The sequence below is a fragment of the Erithacus rubecula genome (genome assembly GCF_903797595.1).
Source record: "Erithacus rubecula genome assembly, chromosome: 22".
NCBI lineage: Eukaryota > Metazoa > Chordata > Aves > Passeriformes > Muscicapidae > Erithacus > Erithacus rubecula.
Genome location: NC_136674.1, coordinates 6,590,276 through 6,614,514, shown reverse-complemented (window position 1 = coordinate 6,614,514; position 24,239 = coordinate 6,590,276). Strand labels below are relative to the sequence as shown.

Sequence of the window (24,239 nt, the reverse complement as noted above, 5' to 3'; positions counted from 1 at the left end):
GGGTTTCTTTGTACTTATAATGATTTTAAAAATATATTAATTTGATTTGTGCTGTGGAGGGCAAGAAAAGGAAAGACACATCCTTGGATTGGAATGCTCTCAGGTTTGGGCCTGATTTTCCTGGTCCAGCCCTGTAATATTGAGGAACATTTCCACTCCCCTGATTTCAGCTGTGCCTCTTCCCCAGCTCTGCTGCTCCTGTCCAGCCTCAAAGCTCAGTTGTCTTAGTTACAGCCAAGGATTACTAAGTCTCCCCATGTCTGACAGTGATCTCGAGCTCTCCCTTCCCTTCCACCCACTCTGCTCTCCAGAAGTGAACAGATGCATTTTAAATTCAGGGAGAATTTTAACAGCTCAATTTCATATTCAGTTACTTAGGGTGCATGGGCAGGATGGATAATTGAGGTTCAATATTAAGATTTTCACAAAATACATATCAACATGCTGCATTCATCAGCCTGAGAGCAAGGAAGGATAAATGGTGGATAATCATTTTTATCATCTCTGCCAGCAGTGGGCAGAGGACTTGAGAACAGTGAGGAGATGGTGACTGTTCCATTTACATCCCTGGGATCCCTAGGCATCCCTCCCTCCATGCCTTGGTTTGCAGGAGTAGCCCAAAACTTTATTACACTTTTTCTTAGTACAAATCCAGCTGCAAGTATAAGTTATCATGTGGCCATGACAATATTCTGGCAAGATCAAGTCTATTTTTTTACCATTTTACCTCCCAAAGGCTGATGGAAAGCTGATCCTCTGCCACCAGTAAAACTTAGCCTTGTAAATTCTGTTTAGATTTTTTAAAATGTATTTACTTGTTTTGAAAGGAGCACATCTGAAAACTATAAACACAAAATTCCAGCTGCTGACAGCAGAGGGAAGCATATTCCTGGTAATGAGATGTGAGAGCTGTATCAGGTTATTGTTCTTATACAGAGTTTGGTTCTGCCTGAACATGGTTAATGCCTGTGCCTTTATTAATTGCAACAAGTTCCTGTTGGCAATATTAATCCACAGGCAGAAGCCAGAAGTGGGGAGACAAATATTTTCTCACAGTTTCCTTGTGCTGTGGTAAAAGAAATGGTCCCATTTTTCTCCCTCCAGATCAGGTAGCAGAGAAAAATTAAGGCAGGATTACTTCATTTCCATCCTGTCTCAACAAATCAAGGCTCTAATGGGGGAATTTATCCCTTAGTCAGAAATCTCAGCCCTGGGCCAGAAGCTGAGCTGCTGCTCCCCACTGCTGGGGCTGCTGCTACTGGGATCTCTCACTTTCCCTGCCACTTAAAAATGAGTGATCAGGTATGTGGTCCAGAGCCAGCCCAGACCTATTCCTTGTGCACTGATGATTTCTAGGGAATAGTTAGAGAAAAGAATGCAACTCTCACTCTTGAGGGTTGTTTTCTTACACCTTGCAGATCTGCAAAGGAAAACAAAATTAAATTGTTTTCATAGAATCATCACTGCGGGAAAAGAGCTCCAAGATCAAGTCCAGCCATCAACCCAGCACATTAAACCTCAGGTGCCACAGGCACACATCTTTTAACACTTCCAGGGGTGGTGGCTGCACCTCTGCCCTGGGCAGCCTGAGGGGAGGGCAAGGGGAAACTGAGGCAGAGCAGCTGATTGTGTGCCCAGCATGTCAGTGGTGACAAGGGAGAGGGATTTGTGCAACAGCATCCCAGCAAGGCCCTTCCTGAGCAAGAACAGAGCAGAGGGAGAGAAGGGGAAGGAGAGGAGGAAAGGAATTGAGAAAACTGAGTTCTTTCAAAGTGCACCCTGAGCTGTCTTTGCTGGGCAGCTCTCACCCTGTCCTTCAGGGCATTTCTGTGCTGTTCCTGGGTGTCTCTGTCCCCTTCCAGAGAACACAGGTGCTCCTGCCTGACCAGGCCCCCTGGTTTCACTCTCCCTCTTGGCTTGGAAAGCTCCTGGAACAAATTCAGTATCAAGGTTTTCCCCAATGAAGCACTGTCTGCTGCTTTGGGGTATCCAGGAGCTCTGAAACAATCCAGCTCTTGAGTCCAGCAGAGCCTGGCTCAGTGCAGGAGGTGGCTGAGAAGGGAAGTTCCTGCTGCTATTTGATGCTATTTTGTGGCTGCTCTACCAGTCTCCAGGTGCAGAGAGCCCCAGAATGTCCCTATGATGGTTTGAAAGCAAAACCAATGAGAGACTCCAAGTCAGAAATACAATGTAATAAGAAAAATGAGAAAAATAAAATACATGCAATAGTAAAAAAAAAAACCAAAAAAAAAAAAAAAAAAACCAGTGACAGAGTCAGAATACAACTTGACACTCCACTGGTTAGGGTGCTGGTAGCAGTACAGATTGTCTTGTTGAAGCAGTGATCCTGGTAGCTCTTGTCCTCTGGAAAGCAGTGGGTAAGGGCTGCCTTGGTGTTCCAAATCTCAGATTTGTCCAAGTGGGAAATGTTTGGCTCCTCCCCCTGGGTGGGGCATTTGCCAGTGGGATGATGTAATTTTATCAGTCACACAGTGGGACTGAATGGCCCATTAACAGGAGATATCTCCTGGAGGAAGGATGGGCCATGGCAAAGATAAAGATGATTGCCCCAGCTGGTTTTTAACAGCTGGCCCATTAACAGAGGATATCTCCCACAGAAATTAGAATTACTGCTCCACCTGGTTTCAGCAGATGGTGATAGAATACAGACTTTTGGGCATATTGTAACCTAGGACAGTTCCCCTGTTTATAAGGGAGTTTATATGGAGATACAAGTTCTTCCTGCTGCTTTATGAGAATATGAGGCAATCCATTAAAAAAATGAGAGTTGTGTTTTAACACACTTCAGTCCCATTTACTTGTCAGTATGTTTCATTCAGAGCTGGTCCTGGAAGGAAACCTGGGTCTGGATGAGTCCTGCCTGGCCAGGACTGCAGGAGCTGCTGAGCCCAAGGGCAGTTGATCAGAACTCTCTTCTGTGTCACAATCATGGAATCACTTTTCATAAATAACATTGAGTCAAGTGTCAGGATGGGTGGATTTGTGGGAGTAACTCTGTCATTGCAATAATGTGCCATTTAGCTGGAGTGTTTTGTAACACAAATCTTTATCCCCAGCTTACCTCCAGCAGAAATTAAAGCCTGGTTGTTTGCAGTCCATCCTCCGACCCTCTCAGTGGATGTGCAGTTGATTTTGTTGATCACTTTAAAAACAAAAGGCTCTGCAATTCTTAATGCCTTCACTGCTGTTTGATGCTCATTTCCCAATTTCATCTTACTCCCAAGCTGTGATGGATTTTGACATGGTCAAATAAAACTCAAATTAATTGGATTACACACTTCACTGGGGTACCTTTCCTCCTGAACATGAGAAGAGTCTCAGTTGTTTTGTTTCAGGGCTGTGAGGAGGGGGAAGATGAATGGGTTTAGAAACAGTAGTCCAATAAATACCTGTTTGCATTCAGGCTTTAGACACAAAATGTGGATCTGGGTTGGACCTTGTGCTGTCCTGCTGCCAGGAAGGCATTGCAGAGGTATTCTGCCATCCTTGGCAGTCAGAGCCAGTGCACAGTTTTCCCTGGGAGCTGCTTTCAAACAACTGCCCTGGAAGTTCTCTCCATCATTCCCAATGCTCCAGAAGCTGGGAAAGCTTTGCAATGTGTTTGCTGAAATTTCTGGAGAGTTCACCTTCTGGCCTTTGGGCTGGACTCTACAGAGTAAGCAAACACCCTTCTGACCTTCCTGGTGTCACTTGACATTTGCAGTGAGACATTCCCAGCCTTTTCCTGCCCAGGGTTCCCTTGAATTTACTGTGATGAGTTACAGGGATGGGTGGAAGGAAACATGAGTAAACTTGAGGTCATGGTCAGGAGATGGACATTATTCCTGCATGGCAGGCTCCGGCTATGGAAAAGTGGGATTTTCAGAGGGTTTGCCATCCTGGTGACCAGGAGCCAACACCTTCATCCAGGTTAAACAGGAAATCTACAGAAAGCCTTGGTAGCACCAGGATGTGGGGCTCCCTTGCTTGTTTTGTGGCCTTCTTGTCTTAGTTGTTCATTGAATTTTTGCTCCAGGTTTCCACAACTGTCCCAAAGTGATGTGGAGTGCTCAGATAAAAGGTGCTGCCATGCAGGTGCCTCCCCAGATTACAGCTGTGCCACAGTACAGGTCCATAGGGAACAGGGTTGATGAATATGGTTTTGGCATCACACTAAATACTGAGGGCTGCTTTTTTATTTATAGCTGGGGGTCTTCTATTCAGCTGCCAACTGAATAGAAACCTATTGGCTCCAGGCTGAGGGAAGATATGGACAGCTACAGGCTGCTGGGTTTTGTTTTTGTCTGGAAAAAACTGAGAAAGATGTGCAAAAGCACAAAACTCCAATTCCTGCTGCTGGCTTTCCCTTCCCTGCTCCCCTCCCATTTCTCTGTGTTTCCCAGAGCTCAGTGAACCTGCCCAGTTGAACACCTACAATAATCCTAAATGGCAGGAGGGTTTTCTGAGTATGGAGGGGGCAGAGCACACCCACCCCTGGGCATCCCTGCATCCTCAGACCTCAGGGCACCTCCCAGTAGCACCTGCCCAGGTGAGCTGGCTGGGCTGGGGGCTGTGCTGTGCTGCCAGGGAGGCAGGAGGGAGCCCCACATCCTCACCCCACTGCTTCATTTGCCAGGCAGCCTCAGGGCAGGTGTGGGGTGCAGGTGGTGAATTTGGGGTCAGTTATTCCAAGGCAGAGTTTACAGGTGTATAAAGCACCAAGGTTTGGAGAGAAAGGACAGCTTGGCTGAGTTCTGAGAGGTGGAATGAGCAGCTCTGCAGGAGCAGGGGTCCCAGCCCTCTGGGAGCAAGGGGCAGGTGCTCCAGGATCCCAAATCCAGCATCCTGCAGCACTGCCAGCCCTTGGCCAGCAACAGGCGCCAGAGGATTCTGGAGAGAGTCCTGGCTGGGCTGGAGCTGAGTGCTCTGGTAACTCTGGAGCTGAGTGCTCTGTAACTCTGGAGCTGAGTGCTCTGTAACTCTGGGCACTGACTCTGGTAACTCTGGTAACTCTGGACACTCTGGTAACTGTTAACTCTGGGCACTGACTCTACTCTGTTGGTAACTCTGGACACTGACTCTGGTAACTCTGGACACTGGCTCTGGTAACTCTGGTGACTCTGGACACTGTCTCTGCTCTGTTAAATCTGTTCATTCTGGACTCTGCTCTGCTAACTCTGGGCCCTGTCTCTGCTCTGTGCTGCAGATGGAGAACCCCAGCTGGCCTCCACGGTCATCGACACCATCATGGCTGGACTGCCTGGACCACGGGGAGCCCCGGGGCCTGTGGGGCCACCAGGTGACAGCCAGGGCTGCTGCAGGGCTGGCAGGGTGGGCACAGACTGCTGAGGGACAGAGGATGGGCAGTGGTACCTGCAGGGAGGGACGTGCTCCCTGCTGCAAGGGTGGCAAGAAATAACTGGGTTTTATCTGTTGATAGTGGCTGATTGTTTTACCTTTGTAAAATCTTGAGAAAGGGGCTGATTAAAAGCTGTCTTTGAGAGTGGGCTGTCCAGTGATTCCCTCTTGTCTCCCTGCTGCACATCTGTCACTGCAGAGCTCCACCAAGCAGGGTCTGGCCAGATGCTCTGGGATGTCTATGAAGATTTTGGAGCCATTTTCACCAGTATAACTGAAATCAGAATCTGAGATGAAATTCAGTGACAAGCCTTCTTTCTCTCTGTGCTGATGGGTGCCTTAAATGATAATATTCCTGCAAACGTCAGCACTTCCCTGTATGATGCATATTTAGGAGTCAACTCCCATTAGTTGCAGAAAAGGCTTCTCCTTTCATTATGAGGGCCTTTCATTTATCCTTCAGTTCCTTTATTCTTTGACTTAAGCATTTGTATGGTGCATTAATGATTGAGGCTGATTCAGCTGTACTTGGTGAATAATGTCCACATTGTTTCATCTCAAGGGTTGTGACAACTAAAGCAGAGAGGAGTATTGCTAAGTTCAGGCTAAGCAAATATCCTGCCTCCCATCTGCAGGTATAATTTAACAGCTACTGTTGAGATATAATTATTTTTTCAAAAGGAATGAATCTGTTAAGTGACTGTGCGAGACAAGTTGACCTGTTTAGATGGTGCTTAGCTCATCCTGGAAGCAGCTCTCCTGTGGTACGGATTTTAAATTAATTTATTGCCAATGCAGTGAGTGAAGACCAAGAGAGAGCTTTGCTTTGCCCATTCAGCCTCTCCTGTCTCTGGCCAAACTCCATCTCCTTCATGTTCATCATCAGCTTTCTGACACCCCAGAGGGCCCTGGGGCTTCCCTTCCACCTGGGATTGTTTCAGGACCAGCACCTGCAGTGTCTCACTCCCATTCAGCTGTTCCATGGATCTAGCTTAATTTTCTCAAAAGTTGCCTTTTAAGGAATGGAAATGTGGATGTTACTGACATCCTTCCTGCCTCTTTTCACCATTTTTTTCCTCCCAGAGCTCTGACATGTCCCCTAGGGCATGGGGATGTATTCTGTCAGCTGTGGGTGTCCATAATCCAGTGTTTGATGAAGGATTCTCACTCACTGAGAGACTCAGCAGGGAAAGGAAGTGCATGCCTTTGGAATTTAGGCTTCTTCCTTCCAAGTCTCCTTAAAATTGTCTCCAATTATGATTCCCACCAGGGCCACCAGGTGCTTCAGGACCCAAAGGGCCCCCAGGACCCATTGGAGCTCCAGGATCACAAGTAAGGTGCTTTGGTGCTTTGGTGCTTTGGGGTGAGGTCAGGGCTCTGTAAAGGGAGGGGGAGTAATCTCAGACCTGCTGGTTTGTTCCCCATGAAATTCTGTGATGCAATTCCATTTTCTCCTTCTGGGTTGTGCTGAGAGGTTGAAATGGTTGTGCTTTCCAGAGTTCCCTTAATCATGATAATGCATTGTGCTGCTGCTGTGTCAAAACATTTCACTGTGGCCTGAGTTGATGCAAAGGGTCTGACATGGGCTTTACTAACACAGTGACAGAAAAATACTGCATTTCCTGTGGAACACATAAAAAGAACAAAAATGCATCAGTGGGAATTCACCAATTCCCCAGAGTGAACGTGTTAAACCTACTTTTCCAGACATAGCACTTCCATTCAAGAAAAAAAATCACAAATTCCCATCAGTTTGATAATTTATTGATACAAACATTGTGGAGGGGGGAGATAATAATGGAGTGGGAAAAACTTGCTCCAAAGAATTTTTGGTTGAAGGGCACAGTACTCACATGGATGGAAAAAGCTGGTTAAATGGAAAGAAGTGAAGTCATGAATAGGAAACTGCCAAACTACTCCAAATTGTGGTTGGCTGATACAAAGGGACTCAGTTTTGGGAAGAATGTTGCTTAATGTGGAGGTAAAGCAGCAGCATCAAATTTTTCAAAGGAATCCCACATGACTGGAGAGCACAGAGAAAGGTTAAGTGACTTTGTAGAGGGTTGTAACTCAGATCTGATAAGAGGAGGTTTGGAACTGAAAACAGAGAGAGAAGATTTTTCCTATGTGTTTATTAACCACTTTGAAGAAGCAATGGACAACAGATTAGGGAAAGTTTGCCAGGGTAGCAGAATCCTTTCAATTAGGGAATGCTCTGGAGAACAATGAGAAACTCCAGATAGATATGAACAGTGAGAGATTTGGCAGCCAAGTGACAGATGCAGTTTAACATCATTAAACACAAGGTAATTCACAATTCATAAGTAGATTCTGCAGCAGAGTCTGGCTCTTTGACACTCAGCACACACTGCAAATCTTTTATTTTTGCAATGTGGAATTCAGTGCTCTTGAGCATCCCTGGCTCACTGTTGGGAGCTGTCAGGAGCAGAGGATGCTTGTGGGCACCTGGGCTTTGTTCATGCTGTGTGTTTGACACAGGGACAAGCCTGGTCTGTGCCCTGCCTCTTGTGGCAGCCCCAGGGAGCCTCCTAAGCCAGGCCTGAGTCTGAATCCTTGGTGGGGAGCTCAGCTGAGCTGTGGGGCTGGCTGGAGCAATGTCCTGCTGGCTGCACCCTTAAATCACATGTGTGCACCCTCCTTGCACTGAGCTCCTCACAGCAATGCTCCTTCCTCTGAGCTAAAAACCCCTTTCTCTGGGTGCTGATATGGGATTTGGGGGGGCTGTTCCTAACCAGGCTGGCTTAAATCCCCAGTGGCTTGGAGGGGAGCTCCAAACTCACTTCTGCAGCCTCCAGAGAACCTGCAAGTCACTTGAGGTGGAAAAAAAGCATCTTGTACATGGCTGTGGGGAGAAGGAGAGCTGACAGGCTGGATATAAACAAACAATATTGTTCTCTCTTGGTCTGGTTAATAACTGTGGCTTCTCTGGGTGGATAAGTTAAGAATTTGGATTGATTTCTGCATAGCAGTTCAATTAGTAGAAATCTGGAGAGTGTGCCCTTCTTAGCCATTGGTGACTGCTTTATAGATTTGTTCAACCCAGGGAGTAAAATTATTACCAGAGATTGGGCTTAATTTGAAAATTGTTTATTAGGGTGAGTGAATAGCTTCAAAATAATTTCCACTACACAATCCAATTAATTTTCAGGTATGTGTGCTTGCTCCTGCCACCCACTGAGGCAATTAAGAAGTGGGGGGAAGCAGTGGGGATTTTTAAGCTAAACATTCTACCTGTGTATTAATTTCTTTTTGGAAACTGAGAACAAGAACTGTCCTGTCATAGTGACCCCAAAAAAATGTTACATCAGGGGTCTGCAGTACATTAAAAGATCCAAAGAGAGGGATCTGCAGAAAGTGCAGGGCTCAGGATATCTGCAAACAGAGCTCCTGTTGTATTTGCTTGAGGGAAAAAAGAGAATCCAGCCCAATTGCTTAATGGGTGTATGAGGTTTTCAGGAGCTGAGGATCACTGGGAAGTGTATTCACTACACCTACACAAAGGTTGCACAGTAGAAATTCATTCCTTCTCATTCTGCATCTCTTCTAGGGCTTGCCAGGATCTCCAGGACAGCCTGGACCAAAAGGATCCAAAGGAGACCGAGGAGAGAGAGTAAGGTTTTACATGAGAGATCCCCAGAGCATTGGGGGGTGAGGCCTTGGGATTTATACACAGCACAGGGCTCACAGATGCAGTGGGACCACCAGCTTGGAATGCAGGATTTCTGGGGTTTCTGCATGAACCAAGATGAGGGTTTCCTGTACAGAGAGAGTTGAATTCCTTGCAAAGTCAGGTATTCCTCAAAGATATTCAGGTAGAAAAGACATGGTGTATAAATGCCTGTGGAGACCAACTTTCTTCCACCAGCCAAAGCTGTTTAATGTGGAGTTGTTTGAGAGGTCTAACTGAAGTCTTCCTTCTGTGGCACTAAAGCTTTAAAAACTCAACAGACTTTTTCTGAACCAAAGTCATTCCCCAGGTCAAATTATGTTCTTAACATATTTGGAATACTGAAGTCATGTTCTTGATGTTTATGTGCCTCAGTCCAATGTTGAATGTTTGAATGTCATTTCCAAACTGGTGAAGTTTAAGAACTACCAGAGAAATATCTAACAAGGGGATAAATGTGTCAGATTCCCAGTCCAGCATTCAAGCACTGGGAAGTGTTTGAAAGTGGCACTTGGGCCTTTGACTGCTTCTGTTCAGCTTAATTGCCAAAAAGTCATGGTTTTTGTAATCTCTGGGTGAGTCCAGGAGCACAAAATCACTTGGGAGTGGAGCAGGTGAAGAGGATCATTCAGCCCTTGGGTCTGTGAAATGGGCACACAGAGAATCAGTGGGAGCCCAGTGGAGAGAGGCAAAGGAGGGGAGAAGGAGCAGGAGGAGACACTGGTTGGTGCCTCTGGAGTGATGGTGTCTGCAGTGGTGGCTGCACTGGCACAGCTGTGGGGAACAGGCTCCCTTCTGCTCCCTGGGCCATTTCCCTGGGCCACAGGTGGAGGGCAGTGGGGGCTGTGGGTGATGGGATTCCCCCAGACAGAACCCCCTCTGCATTCCTGCTCCCCCTTCCCATCCAGGGGGTGCCTGAAAGAGCCAGGACAGACAAATGCAGAACTCCAATGTGCTGAGCTCAAATTCATGGGAACAGCCAGCAGGAGACAAACTGCTCCTGTGCCCAGATGTGCAAGGGCAGCAGCCCAGGTGCTGGTTCCTCCCCTCCTGAGGGGTCAGGAGCAGCAGATACCTGAGGCTGGGGCAAATCTGCCCTTTGAAATCTCTGTTATATTTTAGTTTTGGGTGCTTGGTCCTGTTCTGATGTAAGAAATCACTTCCCTGAAAGACAGAGTGGCTGTTGGCCATTTTTTGTAACACTTTCCTTGTGCAGCTCAGCCAGTTTGGGCTTTGGCTGTACAAATAGATTGCAGACTGATGGAGTTCTGGGACTAGAATTCCAGATTCTGGTAGAGAGCAAAATCTTAACTGCTGAGATGGATACACAGATTACTAACAACATCTCATTGCCATTCAAATTTTTTTTTCCAGCTAAAAAAAAAATAGAAGGGCATGGTGTGTGGCAAAGTGTCACATTTGCATCCTGGAAACTGATAAAACTCTTCCTCAATTATTAATTTAACATTTTGCTGTAGTTTATGGTTGATCGTATTACTAATATTACTACTAATATACCAGATTACTACTACACTTGTTTTAAACAAAACCTTGTTGCATTGTGTCCATTCACTCCAGACAGATCCCTCAGAATTTGTTTTGTACCCTCCTTGCTAAGAATTTAGAATTGTAACTCTCCTCTTGCTTTGGAGCAAATGAGATTTTCAAACATCAAAATGTCTTGATAAATAGGAAAAAAACCCATATTTCCTGTCCATTCTCTGTTAGTGTGGAAAGGGAAGCTGACAGCTTTTTCTGTCAGAATTTCTCTGTGTTGCTCTGTGTGCTTTTTGTCTTTTGTGAGTGTGGCTTTGAATGCTGGTTTTGACAACTACATGCTGCAGTTTTGGGTTTGGTGGGTACAAATGAGGGCTCGAGCTGAGGAGCTGTGCAGCTGCAAAGAAAAGCAGAGGTGGGAGGGCTTACAACATCTACTGGGATTTGAGAAAATGTTATTCTGCATTCTTCCTGCCTAATCTGGGAGAGAACAGATGTGGAAGAGACCTGCAGCAGTCAGATACAGCCCCTGGATGGCTCAGCCCTGCTCACCCCAAGCACTGCCAGGGAGGGAGGCTCCTGCAAATCCAGAGGAGCACCAGGGAGGCCTGGGATAAAAGATACTGCCAACATCCAGCCTAAATATCCTTTGATCCCCCTAAGCTGATAACATCCTTTCTGTTCCTCCTGGACATGCAGCACAGCCTGTTTATGTATTTTCTATGTGTTGCTGTGCTCCTCTCTGTGATTTTTCCTCTTGTCTGTGCTTTTACATGAGCTTTGCTCGCTCCAGTGCAGAATCCAAATATTTCCATTTGAAGGCACTGGGAGCACCTGGCAGACTGGGCTTTTCTCCCAGAGCTCTCCCTGTCCCTGGGGCCTTTCCCTGGTGCTGGCAAGGCATTCCATAGGAATTCAGTGCCCAGTGGGAATGTTCTGTAGGTGCCCCTTGGTTTTATACAAATTTGGTGGATACAAACCCAGCAGCTCTCCCTTTCTACTGCAGAAATCTGCCACCCTACATGTAGTTTTTTGGGGGGAGGAAAAGGATGGGTTGGTTGCTGTGTGTGTCTACAAGAGAAGAACCAGGGGAAATATGTGGCTGTTTCATTAATGGATTTCTAGGAATGCTTTTACATTTTGCCTCTTCTTTCCAGGCTCCTGCTTTCTCACTAAATAACCTGTAACTGCTCTCCTGGCCAGGGGTTCTGCCCTGTCCCAGCTGCTCCAGGGTGGGAAACCAGCACTGTGGAGGAAAACAGAGGAATAAAAACAGATGTTCAGCTCAATGGCATTTAATTCTGCCCCAAACCAACATGTACCAGTTCAAACTGTTTCTGTTTAAAAAAAAAAGGAACAAAAAACCCTCACTGAGAACAATGTGAAAATTAGCACAGCAGGAGAAAGAAACAAACCAAGCAAAGTATTGTACCTGTGTTTTGATCAGTGGCTGTGGGCTGTGTGTGGAGCAGGAGCAGATTCAGTCAGTGCTCAGTGGGAGTCCTGGGCTCTGTTCTGGCTGGGGCAGCAGCAGCCCATCACTCCTGCCAGACAGAAGAATGCAGTGTCTTTGTAAGGAACAATCTCCAGCCAAATTCCTTCCTGGTATAATGTAACTGACTGCTGGAAAGTTCAAAAAACCTGCTAATCTTCTTACAGAGAGGGCACTGAGCTCAGGAGCTCCTCTCCAACCCAGCTCCTCCAGAGTCTGATGGGATTTGGAGCTGATACTTGACAGAAAACCAAAACCCCCTTTTGCTGTGTCTAAGTGATAATGTCAAGGGAGATTTTTTTTTCCACATTATCCCAAGTGTAAGGTTTTTTCATTAAACCATCTTAATTCCAGTAGTAAAAATTACACTGTGTTCTTGTCAAGTGGCAAAGTATCTCCTAATGACAGTGCCTTTATTTCCAACAGGGGCAAGCAGGTCTGCCTGGAGAGAGGGGCATTAAGGGATTTCCTGTAAGTTCTGCACTCTTGGTGGGTGCCAGGCTCAGGTGGGCTCAGTGCTGGCACTGTGGGTGCTCTGCTGGCTCCAGCAAGGACATTTGTTCCACACACACCCTCAGTTAACAAATGCCTCTGCAAATGAGACATCCCCTGGTGTAAAGCACAGTGGCCAGGAGGGCATCCCCCAGCACAGGGGCTGTGCTTTGCCTGCACATCCCCCTGGCCAGAGCTGGGCACACACAGCAGCTCCTGCCACTACCAGAGCCCAAAGTGGCCACAGTTAAACTGCTCAATGTCCATCAGCTGCTCTCAACTCCCTCCTGCACCTCAGCTGGCCAAGCTGAGCTGGAAACCCTGTGGTGAGATTAAGAGATGTCTCCAAATGAGTTTTTGGCAATACCTGAACAGATGCACAGAGGTGTCTGCCCTGGCACATGTGGCCAGGCTGGCTGACAGAGATCTAGAGGAGAAAATTTGGGGTTTTTTTTTTGGCTGACAGCTTCCAGAGAAGTCCCTGGGCCTCTGGGAGGGTTCTCATCTCTCTTCCTTGGTTCCATCTCATCATTTCTTACAATTCACACACACAACCTTTTCTTTGGTCCTTCCTCCTGTGCTCACCTCTTTGCCAATATCTCAGGGATGTCCAACAAGTTTGAGGAGCCCAAGCCTTTCCACTCTATTTTAGATTGTTAGTTTTGTTCCATGTTTAGCTTAGAGTGGTTTAATGTCTCCCTGTCATCTGCTCTTCAGAAAGTGCATGAACTTCCTGGCTGGGGGGAACATGAGAGCAATGTTCACAGCACAGAGAGATCTTTGTTCAAGAAAAGCTTAATGAGCATCTTCAGAGGCAGAAAGTGATGGGACTAATTAATGAAAGCAGAATGCAGGATTTTTCTGTTCTAAATGAAGATGAAAATGTGCATGTTTGGGGGAAAGGAGCAATTCCTCTGCAGTTCAGCTTACAATGTTCATTGGGAGCCCAATGAGATGTCTGTGGCCTTGCTGGGGCCCAGGCCATGGCAGGAGGCTCCTCCTGCAGCTTGGCCACTCCTGGACAAGTTCATTTGTGTTAGAAGTGGTGGTGACCTTCTGAGAAGCTGACAGGAGCCAAGGCAAAGATCAGGAGAGCACTTTGGCCCTTGGCATGAAGTGCCAGTCCATGTGTTCTCTGCTGATGAATGCTTTTTTAATTTGCTCCTTTGGTGGGGAGGGATCCAAGGGGTCCTGGAAGGGTCTCAGCCACATGTAACCAAGTTTCCCTTCCTTTGTTTTAGGGTGAACCAGGCAAGAAGGGTGAGGAAGGTGACAAAGGTGCTGATGTAAGGATTTTCTACTGTTTTACTTTCATTTTTGTCACTTTGCCATATTCCCTTTGACAGGTGGGTTTGGTGGGGGGCAGAGGGTGAATCCACAGTTAAATGTGCAGAGCAAGTGGGGATGTGAGCCTTGGGTTTGAATTTAATGTGTGCCAGAAATCCTGGTCTGTGAGCTTTCCTTGGCCATGTTCTTGAACACCTCAGTCCCCAGAGGTTGTTCTGTCACATGGAGCTGGTTGGGAATTCCTTCCTGTTGCCCTTCCCACCTGCTGAGGGACAGATTCCCAGAAGAGATCCAACTGCATGTGCAGAGCTTGGAGTTCTCACATCCCTGCCCTCAATCCCTGAAATACTTCCCAACATCTCTTTGGCCCTTCAAGCCCACACCTAAGGTGGCAAGGACAAGAAACTACAGCCTGAGTGTATGAAGAGCTCTTGGAACATGGATTTTTCCTGCACTCCTTCTTAGCTTATCTCCTCTTTTCATTTTTAAACATCCACATTGCAGAGTTTGGTGCTGTGAGAGTGACATGATGGACAAGAAACCTGTTCTGCACCACATTCCAACGTTAGTTTTGTTTCCTTTCCTGCAGGGGGAAGGTGTCCAGCAGCTTCGAGAGGCTCTGAAGATTCTAGCTGAGAGGGTGTTAATCCTTGAGCACATGATAGGAATTCATGGTAAGCACTGCTAAGGTTTTCTGATGGTCAAACACCCTCCCACCCTCCTGAGCTCTCTGGTGTCTGTTCAAGCCACATTTTTAAAACTAGGTACCCTGACTTAGGCATGCTTAGAACTGCTGAGTTCCACCAGCAGTGCTACTTCTCTGCTTTCCAGTAGCAGGTGAAATGACCCTTACAGTGATTTTTGTTACAGCTCAGGCAGCCAAGTCACGAGCAGCAGCTCAAGCCATGTGGCACAGATCATCCAGCAGCTTCCCACAGAGCTGCTTGTTCAAGTCTTTAGGCCAGATCATTTAATCCTGTTAACAGCATCTTCCAAGTGACTTGAACACCAGTGAGGCCCTTGCCTTGTGCAGCACCACGTTTTGCAGGGAAAGCCCAGACAGTGCTGCCCTGTGACCCTGAAAATCACTGATCCCTGAAGGTTTTGTGATCACAACTTACATGAAACCTATTTTCACAGTACATTCAGATAGATTTTTGTGATCTCTTGAGGTTGTTGGCTCTCCCATGACTGGTACAGTGTGTATATCCTCCCTTAAAGAATGTTCCCTTACCTACAGTGTGCTGTTGGTTATTGTCACAGGAGTTGGTTATTGTCACACTGCTCCTTTTGGGGTAGCTGAGGATCAATTCTCTCCCAGTTGCCAAAACCTGCTGTGCCAGTTTCTCCCCTTTCAAAAACACAGTTAGAGGCAAAATGTTTGGCTCAGCTATCCCAGCCTGTGAGCAGCAAACCTGTTCCTTGGCCCTGACCAAGACCCAGAGTGTTTTTCTGTCCTTGACATGTGGAACCTCATTCCTGGCCTGAACTCACACCTCCCCTCAGATCAGCATCCACTTTTATTGGCATGTGTCCTTTGGATATTGATTTAAACTATGGAAATGCTAAACAGTTAAAATGCCCAGCAGTCCTGACAATGCCTCACTACACAGTAATGATGCACTTCAGGCAGCACCTTGGGATCCCAGCCCTGTCTGGAGCCAGCAGTGCTGGGATGGAATTGCTGCTGGATCCCTCCAGTGCCAGGGCATGGCTGGTCTGGAGTCTGTTCTGCTCTGCTCTGCTCTCTTCTCTCAGCTCTGTTCTTCTCTTCTCTTCTCTTCTCTTCTCTTCTCTTCTCTTCTCTTCTCTTCTCTTCTCTTCTCTTCTCTTCTCTTCTCTTCTCTTCTCTTCTCTTCTCTTCTCTTCTCTTCTCTTCTCTTCTCTTCTCTTCTCTTCTCTTCTCTTCTCCTCTCTTCTCCTCTCCTCTCCTCTCCTCTCCTCTCCTCTTCCTCTCCTCTCTCTTCCTCTCCTCTCCTCTCCTCTCCTCTCCTCTCCTCTCCTCTCCTCTCCTCTCCTCTCCTCTCCTCTCCTCTCCTCTCCTCTCCTCTCCTCTCCTCTCCTCTCCTCTCCTCTCCTCTCCTCTCCTCTCCTCTCCTCTCCTCTCCTCTCCTCTCCTCTCCTCTCCTCTCCTCTCCTCTCCTCTCCTCTCCTCTCCTCTCCTCTCCGCTCCTCTCCTCTCCTCTCCTCTCCCTCCTCTCCTCCCCTCTCCTCTCCTCTCCTCTCCTCTCTCCTCTCCTCTCCTCTCCTCTCCTCCTCTCCGCTCCTCTCCTCTCCTCTCCTCTCCTCTCCTCTCCTCTCCTCTCCTCTCCTCTCCTCCTTTTCTCTGCCCTGCTCTGTTCTCTCTGCTCTGCCCTGCTCTATTCTTTTCTCTCAGCTCTGCTCTGCCCTGCTCTGCTCTGCTCAGTGGCTTCGTGCTCTTGGAGGCTCCAAGTGCTATTTCCAAAAGCAACAGGCAGCAACAGTGTAAGATTTTTGGGAAACCCTGAATCATAACCCCATGATTCAACCACACTCACCCTGACCTTACCTCTGCACTAATCCTGCTTAGCTTCCCATTTTCATTCATTCCACATTTCATTCCAAAATATATTTTTGATGCTGCTTTGCTTTGAGGTGGTGGAGGTATCAGGGAGATGCCCACTCAATTTCTGAGGCAGAAGTGGGATGATCTCCAGGGAAGAGGGAAAGGGGGTTCCTTGGATGAGTCCATAAAAACAGGGTATTTACAAGACCCAGCACTTGGACCTCCTTTGGCTTTTACTTTGTACCTTCATTTACAGTGTATAAAGCAAAAAATCACCTCTTTAGGAATCTTCTGTAGATCCTGAGCCTGAGATCCACACAGCAGAACTGCCTGGTTTAGCTATTTTTCACATTCTGTTTGGAAATACAGCAGACACAAGGCATGTGCTGCTGTTATTTTGAAACAGTCATTTCAGCAAACCATTTGTATTGATCTGTTCCTGCTTGGGATAGAGATCAGTTATTTACACCTATGTGTACTTCTATACCAGTGTAACTGCATCAGCAAAAATGGATGTTTTTTAATTGTGCACTGGGGTTAGGTCATATTTAAACACCTATATTGTATGACTTTAGGGGGTTTTTAGTCCCATAAGTATTGATAATTGTATTCCTACTCTGTGCTTTCAAAATAATTCCATTCTTTCACTTCACACATTAAAATACTGTTTAGAAAGGGAATTTGGAAAGTAAGGCATATTTTCCTTGTGAAATTATATTCATCTTTGTGTATATGGTTAAAAAAGCCCCAACAAACAAAAAGAAAAATAGATGAAATAACAAAAAATATTTTCCTTGAGCACAGACCTTCCTGGACTGAAAAGCAGCACAGGGGTTTAAACCACCCAGCACCGTCTGGTGATGTTCCCAGTGTAGGTGTTAAGGATTTGCCACAGGTCCTGGGGCAGCCCAGCTTTAAAACCCCACTCAGAAATGCCAATGCCATGCTCTCATTTTCCCAAGAAATGTCCCACTGAGCATGGTTTCCAAAACCACAGCCACCCAAGCAACAAGGCAAAACATGCCAGCACACAAAGCTGTGCTCTGCTCTGGCAGGGCAGCTGGAGCTGCAGAGAGCAGCCCAGCAGGACACAGCAGAGCCCAAATTGTTTGGCAGGGTTTGGTGCCAGCAGGCAGAGCCCAAATCCTCTGGCAGCCAAAAAACTCACTGGAAACAGAAACTGCCTTGTGGGATCACACCAGGGCTGGCACGTTGGGCTCCTGGCAGGGAAACACAAACATCCAGCTCTGGAGAAGGAAGGAGAAATTGGGGCATTGGAAATGATGAGGCAGATCAAGGCACCAGCATCTGCTGCTGAAGAGCAGCCCAGAGCAGTTGTATTTAATTTTTTTGAGGGAAGAGCAGGAGGCTGTTACCTGGAGGTGCCTCAGCCACCACCCATCCCCAGCATTGTTGCTGATCTGGCTGCAGCCCAGGGTGGGTCAGTCCTTCCACTCAATCCTTCCAGTGCCCCCAAATGTCCTTTACTGGGAGTGAAATGGTGCTTACACCCTAAAAACATCACTGCCCATTGACCAGCAGCTCATCCTCCAACACCTGGAGTCTGTGGGCTGTGCTGAGTAATTACTGCAGCCCAAGTAAATTCATAATTAATAAAAGAGCAGCACTTTAGAAATGAAACTGAGAGGAATGTCAGATTTGTCTTTACAAACAAGCTGTGATTCTGCTGGTAGATAAAACCAGCACTGAGAGAGTAAAGAAACAATGGGAAGGATTCCACTGATTGATGAATGGAAAAAGATGTTTGCCTTTACAAACAAACTATAGGTTTGCTGCTAAATTAAATTGGATGTTGAAAGATAAAAGAAGCAATGAGGAAAAACTATGAATTCTATAAGAATTAAAAACTAAATGGGAATGTTATACATTAGAGGGGAATCTGAGGTATCAGGTGTTCTGGGAAGTCTGTGCCTCTCAAGTACCTCAGCCAGTGGGGAAAGAGAGAGGGAAATTGGGATAAAAAGGAGGCAGCATTCTCCAAAAATCTGAGAGATCCCAGGAGAATGGCCCATGGCCTCTCCTTTTATTCAAATAAAGCTACAGACTCGTCTGTCTCATTTTTGGACATAAACCTCTGGTGTTTGTGGATTAATTTCCCTGACAAAACTACAAAGGAGAGCAGGCCCTGCAGTAAGGAGCACTTACCCCAAAGAGTTCAGGCAAAGCACAGGGGAAACATCTAATTCAGGAGCAGTGTGATGTGGGATACTGGTGAAAGCCAGGGAAAGATGCAGCCTGAGTTTTCTCAAGCTGCTCAAAGGAAAACAGAAGAGAAGGAGTTAATAACAGAGATTAGCACCTGCTGGATGAGATGTGATATTTTGGTAAAAGCACATTGGCAAGGGGTGTTACCTTCCTTGGACCAGCCAGTTTGTCTCAATCCTCAGTTGCACTATCTAGTCTATAAAAGTGTAGTAGCCTCTTTAATAAAGGACTTTGCATTTCCTCTTCCTCAGAAGGAAGCTGTGTGTGTTGCCATGTTCTTTCCCTGGCTTTCACCAGTGTCCCCCAGTGTGATGGCAGCAGCCCCAAAGCTGCTTCCTGCACAGAGGGCAAACAGCAGGGAGCACTCAGAAGGGCCCACGAGTGTCTCCTCAGCCCCTGTTAAATGGTGCTCTCCCATGACTTTCTCTCCTTACAGACTCTTTGTCTTCCATTGAGCCAGGCTCTGGACAGGATGGGATCCCAGGCTCCCCCCTGAGAAGCAGCATCAAGATCAAGCGAGGAGGAGCCCGGCAGCCCCCAGCCCACCAGATCCTCTCTTCCCTGCTGGAGGAGGGAGAAGCCAGAAGGAGAAGCCACAGGATGAAGTAGGAGCATCTCTGTGCCCTCCCTGCCTGCTCTCCAGTTACAGATACAGTACAGTGTTAAGTGCACCCTGCAGATGGGGTGGGGGGAGGCTGCAGTGTTGCTGGCTGGGTTTCCTTCCCTGGCCAATGCTGAGCCCTGATTGCAGGGAATGATTTATCCATAGCTCTGAGAGGAGTTTGAGAATGTTTTCCTTGATTTTGTTGGTTTGGAATAGCAGTTGTCAGGTGCCTGCACAAGGGACACCCCCTGGCTGTGCCTCAAGGGTTTAACCCTGCCCTTGTTCCCTCACTGCCCCTGACAGGCACTCAGTAAAGCTCTGCTTAACTGGCCCAGCCCATCCATCCCACCCATCCCCAAAGCCAAGCTCAGCCTTGTCCATTGCTGCAGTTGGAGGATCTGCTTTTATTTCCTGTGTTGGTGTCACACTCACTTCCAGGTGTGACTTCCACAGGCCATGAAAGCATGACCTGCAAGGATTTCTTTTAAACAAAGAACAAATTAGAATATAAAGTACATTTTAAAGTATTACTCTGAAAATTCAGGTGGCTCTCTGGACTTTAGCAACAAAATTCTGGCTTTTCATTTTGCTAATTACATGTGAGGGACATTATTTCTATTTGGGGTTGGCTAAACAAGGACTTTTGATTCAAATGCTCATGGCAACATTGGCTTTCTGTCTATCTTCACAGAGTTTAGACTGTTTCTGTGAAAACAGAGCAGTTTCCATGAGATATGATGGAATTGTGCAAGAATTTTCCCATACTGTGTTCAGCTTGTGCATACATCCAGAGATAATTAATTTAAGTGGTGGCAGTAACTATTCACAGAAAAGGATATTTTGCAATAGTTTCTTAATCCTACAGCAATCAGGAAAAAATGTTTTCACAGTGTTTTTTTTTAATCTTGTGAGTAAATCCTTGCCATTTGGATGTGGAGACTGTAGCAGCAAACCACAGCCTAGGGAATTAGAGTCTTGTCAAGTGCTTATCTTGTACTGGGAGTTAAATACAGAGGCATTTCACTTTTTGCAATAACTCATTATTTTAGGGGAAGGACCAGCTCCCAGGTTTAGGAAGCTGAACCTGCCCTTCAGTGACAAATGAATCACTCCACCTGCTGTGCTAACCATGACAAGCTGGTGTCATTCATGTGAACAGTGATTTTTGTTAGAAGGAGGAGATTAATCAACAAGACTATTTTTTAATTTTTAATTCCCACTTTCTGACAATTTTCAGATTCAGCCCAGGACAAAAGTGAGCAAATTGAGTTTGTTATTGCCCCTCTGTGTCTGGTTCCTGTGCAGGACACAGCTGTGTGAGCCAGCTGGGCTCCCTGCTGCAGTGGCTCTGCCAGAGATTTCCAAGGAAAACACTCCCTGTCTTCACCCCAAGTGATCTTCCCAAGGCAAAACCCACTGGAAATGAGGCTAAAAATGGAGGAGCTCTGCCAGCCCAGCACTAGCCACACATTAAATTGGCTGGCCACATACACATACACCCAGCACTAACTCTAAGCCAGGACTAACTCTAAACCCAGCATTAACTCTAAGGATGTCTATGATGCTGTAAGAGCCCACATTTTTTTGTTTTTTTTTGTTTTTTGTTTGTGGCCAGCCAAGCAAGGTGCAGCCATGGGAACATTCTTGGAATAACCATTCCATCTAAGCATTCAATGTCCAAAAAAAGGATGTTTCCTCATTTACAGGCTGATTCCTGTGCAGGAATTGAGAAGTTCTTGGTTACCTCTGTGGTGAATTGGGACCATCTTGGTCTGGATCATCATATGGAGGCTCCAAGGCCTCACTGGTGGCTTCCAGGAGATGAATCAGCCTGTTGGGGTTGGAAAATCAGGCCTGAGGAGTGAGGAGAAATCTCAGTTCAGTCTAAACCTGCCCTGGGCAGGCTGGTGCCAGCTGTAGCCAAGGCCAGAGGAACAATCTGTCCTCATGGCAGTTCAGAACCAAACCCAACCAAAGCCATCTTTGGGAAATGGGCAAATCCAGTTTCACTGGTCCTGTAGCTACAAGGGTGGATTTGGGGAAGAGGGAATGCAATGAGGCCACTTTTACTTCCCTGACATTTCAGAGGCTTCACACTGAACTGAAAAAGAAATCTTCCTTCCTCCAAGCCTGTCTTCTGAATTCAAAGCTATTGCATGAGCTTGGTGAGTGCTGAGGCATTCATACTGACAAGGATTTGGAATTTTATATTATTTAAAACAAATTACTGACAAGATGAAAGGAAAATTTAATGCAAGTTGTTTGCAATTAATCCTGCCAAGTCAATTGTCAAAAGGCTGTTTAGGTTTGGGTTGAGGCCACTTTAATTATTGATAGTATGAGCTATGTAATTTTCTTCTCCTTGCTTTGTTTAGCTCCATCTCTCTGATGAGGTACTGTATCTTTAGCTGGGGGACAGCAGGATTATGCCAGATGGACTTTCTCTCTCTCCTGGGGTTTCATTCCTCTCCCATCACATGAGGGCTGGACCACACTTGTGCCACCCCAGTTTAATTCCATTAAAGGTGAGCACAGCTTCACACACTGACATTAATCTAGTGATGACCAAACCACTCCAACCACATTCTCCATCATGGGCAGGATCCTGAGGTTCATTTCAGCCAGGGCATATAATGCTTCTTGCCATGTCTATGTAACTTAGGGGATTTATTTTGAATGCGTGCTCATTTAGAAATATATTTTAATTGAAATGTTTAGTGCTTTATCTTACATACATACTGTGCAATACCATAGTGTGTTCTTTTCCTTTTTTTTTTTTTTTTCCTAAGACTTTTTTGAAGTTCTTGATGTTTGTTTGAGCTTCAGTGTGTTTTTGACTTGGATCAGCTCTGGTAGTAGTAGTGTTTTCCTTGCCCTGAGCTAACCAGAAGCAGCACATTGCACAACCAAAACCCTTTGCAAGTCATGCAGCATCACATTCACCAGCAGCCTGGAACTCCTGGGAGGCAGGGAATGCTCCTCTCCACAGGGTCTAATTTGCACTTACTGTAGGGAACTGATAGCAACCCAGGGAAATAGAATAAACCAGAGAGGAGAGCCCTCACCTGCTCCCACCAAACTCCACGGTCATTTTGTCAGTTTTCAGAGGAACAGGCACTAAAGATCAGCTCCAGCCCTGGAGCAGCAATGCAGGGGCTTGGCTCTGCTCAGGCTCTGCCTTGAGCTGTTGCCATGAGCACCCTGAGCACTGTGACAAAGGTGCCTAAAGTCCATCAGCTCTGGAATTCCCTCCTGATCCAGCGACTGGAATCCCATCCTCTCCATGTTTACAGCTTCTGTCTGACCCAGGGTGACATTCCACTGGGGGTCTAGGGGTTCAGCCACCCAGAGTCTCTGTGAGTTCTTGGTTTCCTGTGAAACCAAGGGACTAAAGGTGCTATAATTGTTCACAAGACACATTCCCAGCCACTGAAGGAAATGGTAACTTGTTCAGCAGTTATTTTACACAGTGCCTTTTTTATTTATATCAGTGTGTTCTGTATGTGTGCTGATGGCCCTGGGGATCTCCTGGGGATCATCTTTACAACCATTTGGTCTTTCCTAGGGCAGCCATAGGCAGTATTCTGCAATCATGTGTAATTTCTTAACTTAGAGCAAGAATAAATCTCATCTGACAGGATGAACTCATTTATGGCAGGCTTCAATGTTTGTTGTAAACACAACCTGTTTGTTCCACCTCTTGCATGGTTACTTATCTGTTTTCATATTGCTATGTTATTGTTCAAAATATCTATTTCTCTTTATTTGCTATGGGGTTTGTTACTGTATATGGAATGTTTTGTATTCAGCATTTTCGTATGGAGCAGAGTGGGAACAGTATTCAAGGACCCACAAATACCAAAGACCTTTCATGTAATGCACTGAGAAATAAACTTACTGTAAATGAAAGTCATGTCAGGTGTCCTCTATTTACAAAGTTCAGAGCCAGTTCAAGCCAACTGCAGTCTGAAATCAGGGCAGCTGCTTTTCCTTCCTGACATCTCAGCCTTTTCTTTGGGAAAGCTCCTTTGCAGGGCTCTTAAAAACAAGCTGTACATGAAGGTCCTGCTGCTGGCACCTGCAAAAAATGCCTTTCTTGCCTAAAACCAGCTGAGTTTCCCTGCCCTTGGTGGGACTGACTCCTCTGCAGGTGTTGCACAGAGAGGATCTGTCTGTAGGACACACAGAGTCACCTCTGCATTTCCAGCCAGCAGACCCAAACCAGGGACAGCTCCCAAAACCCAGGGACACCTCCCAATCACAGGGACACATCCCAAAATCCAGGGACACCTCCCAAAACCCAGGGACACATCCCAAACCAGGGACACATCCCAATCACAGGGACACATCCCAAACCAGGGACACATCCCAATCACAGGGACACATCCCAAACCAGGGACAGCTCCCAAAACCCAGGGACAGCTCCTGCCCTCGTGGGGAGGTTTCAGCTCCTCATTCAGCCTCTCAGGTCACATCACCTTTGAGCACCTTGCTGAGCATTGCAGTGAGGCTCTCCCCAGACCTGGCAGATTCCTCCTGCCCTCCAGTTCCTGCAGGAATTTTGTGTCAGGGGTCTCAGCTCTGCCTGGGTTCAGTGAGGGCACTCACAGGATGGCTGCAACAGATTGTGAGGGGGGAAAAAGCCAGACAGAGAATTGTGCTCTGCCCATCAGTGTAAATTAAAATCTGCTGATATTTTCAATTCCTCACTTCCCCAAAAGTTTCCTCACAGTTCAAGGAAGTCGAGTTGGCTCAGCTGAGACAGCAAGGGCTGCCCAGAGCCCTCCCTGACACCCTGATACCTCCTGGCATCTGCCTCCTCCAGCAGCCTTTGGGTGTTCTCTGATGCCTCTGGGCTTATGGAGACCCCAGAGCCATCCAAACTGCCAGAGAAGGAGGGTAAAGACCTTCTTTTAACCTTCCAGCTCTGGGAACAGCCCCTCAGGTGTGTAACACCTCTGTGTCAGCAAAGGGAGGCTCTAGGGGAGGACCTGGGCTGTTTCTGGCACTGATGTCACAGCTCTGAACTTGTTTTCCACATCCCAAAGAAAACAAGAGATATGCAAAT

At 46.6% G+C, this 24,239-nt stretch overlaps 1 protein-coding gene across 8 annotated transcripts in view; it reads left to right on the top strand.

Annotated features, from left to right (window-relative positions):
* The window catches only part of COL26A1 (collagen type XXVI alpha 1 chain), a 167,441-nt gene extending 146,921 nt beyond the window's left edge, over positions 1 to 20,520 (top strand). For 4 of the 8 annotated variants that reach the window (XM_079325264.1, XM_079325260.1, XM_079325262.1 and 1 more), the window contains 7 exons: positions 5,207 to 5,299; positions 6,629 to 6,690; positions 8,927 to 8,989; positions 12,462 to 12,506; positions 13,769 to 13,813; positions 14,404 to 14,488; positions 19,004 to 20,520. In XM_079325264.1, coding sequence (XP_079181390.1) covers positions 5,207 to 5,299; positions 6,629 to 6,690; positions 8,927 to 8,989; positions 12,462 to 12,506; positions 13,769 to 13,813; positions 14,404 to 14,488; positions 19,004 to 19,176 — 566 coding nt within the window. In that variant the 3' untranslated portion in view covers positions 19,177 to 20,520. Of the gene's footprint in view, positions 1 to 5,206; positions 5,300 to 6,628; positions 6,691 to 8,926; positions 8,990 to 12,461; positions 12,507 to 13,768; positions 13,814 to 14,403; positions 14,489 to 14,684; positions 15,247 to 19,003 lie in introns of those variants that run through there. The other 4 variants (XM_079325266.1, XM_079325263.1, XM_079325261.1 and 1 more) reach the window with 3 other exon arrangements.
* Positions 20,521 to 24,239: the final 3,719 nt, after the last annotated feature.